Here is a 10142-nt window from a genome sequence, read left to right on the forward strand (position 1 = left end):
AAATGCCATATGGAGAAAAAAGAAAACAGAGAGAGAAGAATATGTAAGGCATGAATGATCACTTAGAGAAGTTGTAGAAAGAACCAAAAAATGGGAATCAAAGCTTGCTAAAGCAATCTGGAAGAGTTCCTTCTGACCTAAAAATTAAATTAAAGCCTGGCCACAATTATTGCATCAGATGCCTCTCAGTGACATTCTTGCTCCTTGATAACCCTTTTGTCTTTATAACTCATTACTACAGAATCAAGATGTAAATTCTTTGGAACTAGGGAGGTGGCTTTCTGTGTCATTAATATCTCACTAAACTGCTTACATGCTCTACCTCTAGTCAAGCAGTAAACCATTAAATAACAATAATACAAAATGACGAAGATCACGGTTTAGCAAAAGCATTTCAGTTCACTCTGCAAATGATTTACTGTCATTCGGCTGCACATTAGCTTTTATTTTCTGTTTGTTTGTTTGTTTTGATGGCAGGGTTGGTGGTTCAGTGGTATTAAATGAACAGCCAAAATAGCTAAATTATCGTGAAAGCCTTCACTGTTAGACTAAGAAATATCTCGAATTATTAAAAAATAGCACTTCTTATCAAAGTCCACTAAAAAAATTAGAAACTCCAGACAACATGGAGTTATTAATAGGAACAGCTATAATGTGGAAAATAATGAATATCAACAGAATCATAATTTTTAACCCTGATTTTCTTTTTTCTTTCCATGTTTTAAGAAACTACAAATTTGGAATTTGGCAACATAATAATTCAAAAATGTTATTCATCTGGTTATGACTCCATGCCACAACTTTATTGACTATAGTTTCCATTTGGATCAACTGTAGCCTCTCAAATGTCTCAATTTGACAAACCCAAGTGAATAAGCTCAAATGTAATAAGCATAAGGATGAGAGGATTGTTATCCTTATTCTAACTAAAAATCCTGCCTATTGCTTTATTTTTAAACTGCCACTAACATCTTTAAATTATAATTGTATCTTCTCAATGAGCACAGTCTCTTATTATTGGAACTGGCAGGGGGCCTTGACATTTGAGTCATCATTTCATTATGTCTATTTCTTACTCTGGTATATGAATTAAACAGAATTACAAGCCAGAAGAAATGAGGGGGGCGGTGAATTTGAAGCAGTAACTTTAAATTGAATTATTTTTTTGCAAATCTACAAAAAATATAAAGTAATTAACATTGGTAATAATATATTCTACTTCAAAAATATTAACCTCAATTCTAAAGGCCAAAGATGCTTCAAATCTTCCTAGCCAAATATTGAACTTCTGTAAAACAGAACCAAAAGCTTTAATGTTCCCCACATTACAAAGATAGAATAATTTCAGTTTTAAAGTAACTACAAATATAGACAAAAATACACATTTAACAACTTTCTTCTAATCTAAAGAGCTTCAAAATAGGTAGCAATTATTGAATGTTTATTGCACATGTGAAAAATGTTATTTAAAATGTGTAATCAAATAAGAATAATAATAATTCATCTAGACTAAAACATACAAATGTGCCAAACTGGAATCTTCAGACTTTTCTTTAGATGTTTCAAATCACTGAACTTATATGATGAAAACATTACTAAATGAGTTTTCCTAAATCATCTGATTCAGTCATACTGATAAATGTGTACCTTTCCATTTTTCTTAGATATTTTGTTTAAAATTTTTCCACTGAATTTCAAAATCATAAAATTTAATCAATTATGAAACTAATGCTGTATAAAATCCTCAAAACTGTCTTCGACATTGCTTATAGAAGGCTATTTCCTCATTTATTTTCTTACTGCAAACATTCCAGGATATGTGTAGATTATTCACTCACTGAATTTTTAATTGTTTCTGCAACTCTTCCTTTTTTTAGCCTAGAGCAACTTGTTCATTTCTGAAAGCAAACAGCTTTCCCCAAATGCTTGGGAACAAGCTGGATAGCCTAACAGAACTTTACTTATCTTGAAACAAAATATTGAAAAGCAGTGCTTCTGAAAACTGAATGTACATTCAAAAGTCTACTCTGGAAATTAACGTTACTTTTCCCTTTAATCACCAAACGTACATACCTGAAATAGTAATATAAATAGTAATGTCTGATTTTCTCTACATTTTATTTTTATGTTAATGTTGTCTTTTTTCTAAAAAAATATATTACCTGAGGGAATACGTTTGTTCAAAACTATTTAAACAAACTATTTTAAGATGTATTTCTGTTGTCTTTTCATCATTCATTTATAATTTATGATTTATAACCCAGGCTTTCCCACGAGGGAGTTAAAGAAATTTACAATAAAGATTTCTAGTGTCCACTGTATTCTCTCGAGAAGTAAACATGTTCTAAAGAAATGAATCTCTGTTTCAATACTAAAATTTAGTAGAAGTCCTGAGATAGTCAATTCATTTCCAACATTTAGAAAATATATTATTCTGCATTTTAAGACAAAAAACAGCATGTAAACCAGATGTTCCTAGATTAAGAAATTTAGAACAGAACATATCCGAAGTGTAGCTAGCTTTTTACTTATATTTATCTAAGGATAAGGCAAGCAAGTCCCACAATGTTGAAATCAGTCTTACTACTTCCTTCAGTTTGACTTCGGTCAGTGGAAATATTCATGGGCTTATATCAGCTTTTTAGTGAGTCCTATCATTTTTTTAATTACTATGGCTTGTATTAATAAATGTCTTCTATTTATATGCTGAAATAAATTACTAGAAGATGCAGACACTATGAAAAATGGCTGGGAATAGGGCCAAATGTTATTACATACATCCAGGGACCAGTAATTTTCTAAATGGCACTTTAAGCTCTCTTGCCTAAATAATTACAAATACAGCCAGCATGTAATTTACTGAAATAATTATGCACTCTTCTAGTTCTCGTCACCCATCTCAAGTTCATGGTCACTTACCTTGTCTTTATTTTCAGTACCAGAAGCCTCAGGCTTGGTCCTAATCACAAATGGGGTAGACAGTCGCAGCAAGACCCTTTCAAAGGTGGCATTAACCTTTGGAGAAACAATCTCGAAGCAGTCCTCAAACTTGAGCACTTTGTGAGTGTCACATCGGAGCTGCTTCCTTAGGCCTTCCCCCAGCTGCAGGACTAACATGTGGGGATCGAACATCAGGTGGAAAGGGAAAGCTCTGCAGAAGGTGTTGATGCTAATTCTCAGGTCCGCAGGAACTTGGGAGGTTCCTTGTGGAAGGTTTTTCGTGATGTTAGTATTTTCACATTCTTTGATAAGGAAAGTAAGACAGCTACAGTTGCCTGAGTTTGAACTATCAGAGCACAGTTTCTCATTTGCAACCTGTTCCACTTCCACATCCAGCCGATAGATCTTCTTTCCTGCAGCCTTAATCATCCCCAGCATTGCAAACCCCACAGTATGGTGAGGGTGGAAGTAGTGAAGCATAAGAGTACCTTCAGGGAGCTCTTTGCATAGGAATGATGGTGACTCCAGAGTGGCCTGTTTTCCGAAAGAAGTTCTAATGTGTTCCAACAAAGCATCAAAGCCATTAAAAAAGTCCTGCAATGTGCCGCCTACAGCTCGAAGGACTCTCTCATTCTCATCAAAGCAAATATTAAAGAACTCCTCACCAAATTTTTCTTGAATTTCCTCAAACTTCAAACCTAGAGATAAATGGGAAGTATATGTTAGAGAAGTATAATATAAATAATTAAGTTTATAGCTTTGACATGCTTATCAAATGAGGTAGATAGCAAGTGAAACAAGAAAGATATTTCCCTTGAGTTCACAAATTTCTCAGATAGGTTAATTCATTCATTTTGAGTCTGAGAATATAAATTTCAGTTTACCTTATAGGTGCTTCTAAGATGTTAATGAGCATAAACTTTCTTGTTTGTTTTTAAATACGTTATATTTTAGCAGTTTTAGATTCACAGCAAAATTGAGCAGAATGTAAAGATATTTTCCATATGCCCCCATCCCCCTCCACACACAAGCTCCCCTCCCCCTCACTATTGATATCATGGACTGTAGTGGTACACTTGTTAGAATCAATGAACCTGCATCGATACAATATTATCACCCAAAGTCCACTGTTTACACCAGGGTTCACTCTTGGTGTACATCCTTGGTTTATAACAAATGTATAGTATGGTACCATTATAGTATCATACAGAGTAGTTTCACTGCCTTAAAAATCCTCTGTGCTCCACTTATCCTTTTCTTCCTCCCCAACCCCTGGAACATTAACTTTTTAAATGCTGCTAATCTAACTTTTCTTTCAACACCCTACTACATTTGCTATAATTGGCAAAACTAACATATTTTCTTAATGATTTCTCTCATTGTTAAAGGCTCTTTATAGAAGCAACTATAAAGTTGTCTTTATATTTTGTCTGTCCAGTATTATCATCTTACTTATCAAAATTCATTTGGTAAGTGGGAATGTATGGTACAAGACTAGGGAAGGGCATCAGGTTATCTAGTGTAAACGGAAGAACTTAAGTTAGTAATCTCAGGGGAAGTCCTGCAAGTCAGCTAGACCCCAGGGAGAGACAGACAAAATAAGAAATTAAAAATGTCAGGACTGTAGAATGCTTTGAATTCTTTCACCCACAAAAGTGAGAAGAGCCAAGAGTGGAGTAGAAATATAGTTAAAAGGCCTTCGTTAAGTTTTCTAAGCTCACATTCACTCCTAGATGCTGTGGCAAATGAACTCTACCTTATAGTAATGAAATTATACTGAAAAATATACACACACACACACATACACACACACGCACACACACACACGATGCATTATGCAGAAACGGAGGCACATGTGACCAAGTAGATCCACCCTTGAAGACGATCTGAGGAAATATAAGGAGAGAATTATTGTCCAAAGAAGAATACAACAGATATAAAAGAGTTAAGTCTGTATGCTAAAGAAAGCTCTGTTAGAGTCATTCTATTGCTTCTCCTTTGGCTTTGGTTACGTAGGAGAGCAGAATTTTGCCACCTCAAAATACGTCTCTTTAGCATTAGGATTATTTTAGGTTGATTATTTTTAAGAAACAAAAGACTCAAGAAGGGCTCTTTACCTCACTGTTAACTGCCTAAAAGAATCTAGAAAAAAGGCTTGGTCCAGGAAGAGCTATCATCAAATAACTACAAAGAATATAGGTTAGGTGTTGCAGGGGGAACTCCTCAGGGCTTAGAGACCGAGTCCTCTCTAAATCCCATTGACTCTGCATGGCCCCATAAACATTTGTTTTTCCATCTCCATGTGAATTTCTTTCCTTCCTTTGAAGTCCTAGACTCCAACCCCATCTCCTTAGTTCAGAATGGCATATAAGCCCCAATTGCCTGACCACATGCGAGCCTCATATTCTTATAGAACTCCAGTACATACATAATTAATTGGTTTTTCTTCTGCTTGTCTGTCTCATGTCAATTTAATTCTTAGAGCAGCCAGAAGAATCTAGAAAGGTAGAAGATTTTTTCACTCACCAACAGCTGAAATCAATATAATAGCTTACATATTCACATTCCTTTGCCTAGTCTGCTCCAGCAGGTCCTGAAAATCAGGCAGGACTGGGAAAAAGACCGAAAGTCACTTTACTAGTGTCCTGTTCGTGTGCAGAACAGTCTAGGCTGCCTATGGCTTGGTTTGTTGTTCCCACCTACTATTACCTAAGGGTTCACCTCATTCAGAAGTGAGAGAATAAAAGAGTCAAAATATTATTTTGCAAATACAGTAAAAAAACATCAAATATTTTTGAAAGCAAACTATAGGGTATAAACACTGTGATAGCCAAATTAAGGGTCAGTTTGATAAAGAAGTTCTTAGAATCAATGTAAAATGAAAAGAAGTAAAAATCTAAGTGAAAAAGAGTCCCTAATTAAGAAGCATTTCATATTAATTTTAGTTTCATAGATTTTATGTTCAAGACAAGCTGAGAAAGTCACCTATTAAGATAAGAACATCAATCACCACTCATCTCACGTTGTCACTTTACAAGATTGCCCTTCAACATATATTGCATTCACTAATACTAATACCAGCCACAATTGATAATGACGGCATTTATCTGTCCATTTAGCTAGCGTGGGAGAAAACAAGATCGATGACATTCACTGCAACTTGGAGCCTGCTCCAACTGTTCCATTGAAACCACTTTTATAATTACTGAAACCAACACATACTGTTTTGTCCTTATCTTAGTTAACCTTATTTGTTGTTTTTCTTTTAATTTGATCTATTGATCATCTCTTCCTCCTAAATCTCCCTTCTCTCTTGGCTTATGAAATCACACTTTCCTGGTTTGATTACTGTCTGAAAATTCCTTCACTAAAACTTCTTCCTATGTCAAATCCTTATATCACCATCACTACACCATAACTAAAATATTCTAATACATACAAATTAATGTCCCCTCAAGTGCACTGTTATTTGTTACTATAAAAAAATTTCAATTATGAAATTCTAATTAGAAACTAAATTCAGAATAAATAAAAATGCTTGTAATCTGACTCTATTGGATGAACTATAAAATCCCACGTACCACTGAAAATATTCCACAGATTGCTTCTATACTTAAAGAGTTGTATCTTAAAAGGATATAGGGTCTTTATGTACAGCAAGGAAAAATAGAATTTCTTCTAATTTGCACTTTTTATAACATTAAAAATGCCTTCACAGTTATTAAGTAAAGAACACAGGTATAAATATAACACAGTAAGTTTATGTTTTATTTCCAATGCCATAATCCTAAAGAATCATCCAAAAAATAACAAGTAAATTCACTAGATGCAACAAAATGAAAACTACTCTGTGAGTATAGCATTCTGTCAACTAGAAATCCTTGCTGCCTTAAACAAGCACTTCTGTACTTTAAGGTACAAGGATTATTAGTTCTCAAATAATGATGCGAAAGTGACCTGTATCAATAAAGAAAAACTGAATTATTTTGAACATTACACTTAAATACTATACAAAGTATTTGTATATCCTTATACAAACCGCAATATTCAATTAACTAATAAATTTTTTCCTCACAATTGTTAAACTGTACAAAATCAGAAAATAAAAATAAAATTTTGAGTTTGAAAAATTGAAACTAGGGAAAAATCACTTCAACTTTTGGCAAGTATGCTATGAATCAATAGTTAAGACTTCCATTTTAAACTTTATCTCAAAATGTAGAAAGTACAGAGGAAACAGTTCAGTTCAGACAATTGGTGCAGCTCTCACTCCTAAGGTTCCACCCACGATTGATGCAAACCCCCTACTTACAGGAAATCATTTGAAACATATAGACAATGCTCATCTTTTCATATCACAAAATGCTATGACAGTTTGACATTTGGGTCTATAAGAATACATTCCCTCAAGACAAAATGTCAGAATTTTAAGTTACTGTTAATTCACCTCTTTTAATGAAATGAATAGCCTAAATGCTGAGATTTTCAGCTATAAATGAAACAGTCTGTTCACTCATGACATAAATCTTTTGCCTTTCACCTGCTGTCCATCTGACTTTACATTGCGCACTTCTTGAGGACAAGGACCTTATCCCATTTATGTCAGCATAACTAATGCCTGGCACTTGGAGACTTAGACTTCATTCACAGAAACTAAGTATTCATCTAAGTATTTGTTTGATAAATATAATCAAGTTTTTAAAGTTGCAGTTGTGCCACATCTAAGGATACCAAGACAAGTAAACACATTGTTTTCTCCATGGGCCTCTACAGATAATTAAATTACAATGTGATTGGGCTATAGTAGAGTCATGCTGGAGCACCTATGGAGGTATGAAAAAAAAACTCTGACTTTCTCTTCAGGGAGATAACGTTTGAAAGGAGACTTGAAGAAGAAGTGGGTTTTAAAAGGCTAACAAGACCAGACAGAAAAAGTTGAAAATCACATGGTATCACTTATATGTGGGATATGAACCTAAAAGCAACAAATGAACAGGAAAAACAGAGACTCATGGACGTGAACAATAGACTAATGGTTACTGGAGGGTAGGGGAGAAGGGGGAAGGGAAAGGTAGATGGGGTAAAGGGGGTCAAATATGTGGTGACAGAAAGAAATCTAACCATGGGAGGTGAATACAGAATATAAACATATATATGCTTTATTGTTAAAATGTACAGCTGAAACTGGATTTCATTAACCAATGTCATCATAAAAAGAAATATATAAATAAATTTAAAACATCCTTTAAAAAAGAAAAATAAATAAATAAATAAATAAATAAAAATAAATGGTCGACAAGGAAGAAACAAGCATACTAGCAGATGGACAGTAATGGAATACGGATAAACCAGGGAAGTGGAAGACTCTTGCATGGTCAGGGAAGGGAGAGTAGTAAGTGGATAATGGCTGAGCAGCAGGAGTTAAGGGGGTGGGGTGAGTTGTTAATTAATCAGCAGCGTAGAAGATGGACTTAAGGGTGCCAAAACCACAGTCAAAGACAGCAGCCAGAAAAATGTTGCAATGTCTTAATTAGGCAGTACCAGTAAGAATGGAAAAATGAGTGCCAAGCCATGTGCCAAATTTTTCATGGATTACTTTATTTAATATTCTAAAAACTTCCTATTAAGTAGATATTTTTAATTGTTCTCATTTTACAGGTGAGAAGTGTTAAGAAATCTGCCCAGATTTACACAACTTTAGGTAGCAAAGCCAGGTCTCAAAGTGAAGTTTAATACAAAATCTTGTCTAATAAGCACAGTGTCAAAAGAGTAAAACATCTGTATGTGGGGAGGGGATGCACGTCTTGTTCATCATATCATCAATGCCTAGCATTTGTCTTGACAGTCGTAGGTGCTCAATATTGGCTGGGTGTTGAATGAATTAACGTACCACCAAAGTCAGCAGAAATAAGTTACAAGGAGCAGTCAACACGTCAAATGCCACAGCAAGGTCAAGTAAGATAAGGACAGAAAACTGTAAACTGGATTGGTTAGAACTTTGGGGACCTTTGACAGAGCAGTTTCAGTAGAGGGGTGGGGGCAGAAGATTGAGTATAATGGTTTTGCGGAGTGTGTGGCCAAGTGCAGAAACAGAAATAATAGTTTTTAGCTGAATCCATAGTATTATCTAAAGGCTAAAATTGCTTATTACATAAAATTATAACAAATCTGACCTCTATATGGAAAGAGAAATGGTCCCCTATTGAGAATTAAGTGAATAAAGAGAGTTACGGCACCGAAGATACGGCACGAACTGGGGTTCTGGATTTTCTAAGGTGATACCTATTAATAACAGAGAGAATTTAGTGTCTTTCTAGGTCCAGAGACCATACTTACCACCCAGCAAGGGCATCAGTCTCCACTAACATGAGAAAATACCAAAGCGAGAGCCATACCTTCAAGTTGCTTAAATTTCAACTGAGGAGCTAAATATTTTACAAACTAGTTACTTCTGTGAACTGTAGAAACAACATCATTATTTTTTGATTAATTACTTAAGCTTCATCAACATAGTATCTAAGTAATGTAACTATACCTCAGGTCCAAACTGAAAAGATTTCAACATTTTAAGGTGATTATCTTTTTAAAGAAACAATTACTTTTTTCCAGCTTTACTGAAATATAATTGACATATAACACTGTAAGCTGAAGATGTACAACGTGTTGATTTGATACTTAAATATTGCAAAATGACTGCCACCACAGTGTTAGCTAACCTCTGGATTATGTCACATAATCGCCATTTCTTTTTTATGTGAGAACATTTAAGATCTACTCTCTTAACAGTTTTCCAGTATACAATACATTATTTTTAACTACAGTCACAATACTGTGCATTAGATCACCAGAACTTATTCATCTTCTAACTGAAAGTTTATACTCTTTGACCAACATCTCCCCATTTTCCTCACTCCAGCTCCTGGTAACCACCATTCTACTCTCTGTTTCTGAGTTTGACTTTTTTAGATTCCACATATAAGTAATAGCATACAGTATTTGTCAAGAGACAATTATTTTACCTAGCAAGACCATAAGACATTTGTCAACTAAGTTTGAAACCTAGATGAGACTTTTATAAAAATATTCTAGTGTCATGCCAACCTATGAAGTTGGTTTTCACCCCCTCAGAAGAGATTAAGGGTAAATATTATGTATACCTAAATACTAACAAAGGACAAATGTTGAAAAGAAATTCCACTGCC

General features: G+C 34.5%; 1 protein-coding gene across 1 annotated transcript in view; it reads right to left on the reverse strand.

Annotated features, from left to right (window-relative positions):
- Positions 1-3707, reverse strand: part of GUCY1A2 (guanylate cyclase 1 soluble subunit alpha 2) — a gene marked incomplete at its 5' end in the record, with an annotated part of 119289 nt that extends 115582 nt beyond the window's left edge. The window contains one exon of the mRNA XM_025043766.1: positions 2920-3707. Coding sequence (XP_024899534.1) covers positions 2920-3707 — 788 coding nt within the window. The remainder of the gene's footprint in view (positions 1-2919) is intronic.
- Between the last annotated feature and the right edge of the window lie 6435 nt (positions 3708-10142).

This window comes from Pteropus alecto, unplaced genomic scaffold (assembly GCF_000325575.1).
Source record: "Pteropus alecto unplaced genomic scaffold, ASM32557v1 scaffold12, whole genome shotgun sequence".
Lineage (NCBI taxonomy): Eukaryota > Metazoa > Chordata > Mammalia > Chiroptera > Pteropodidae > Pteropus > Pteropus alecto.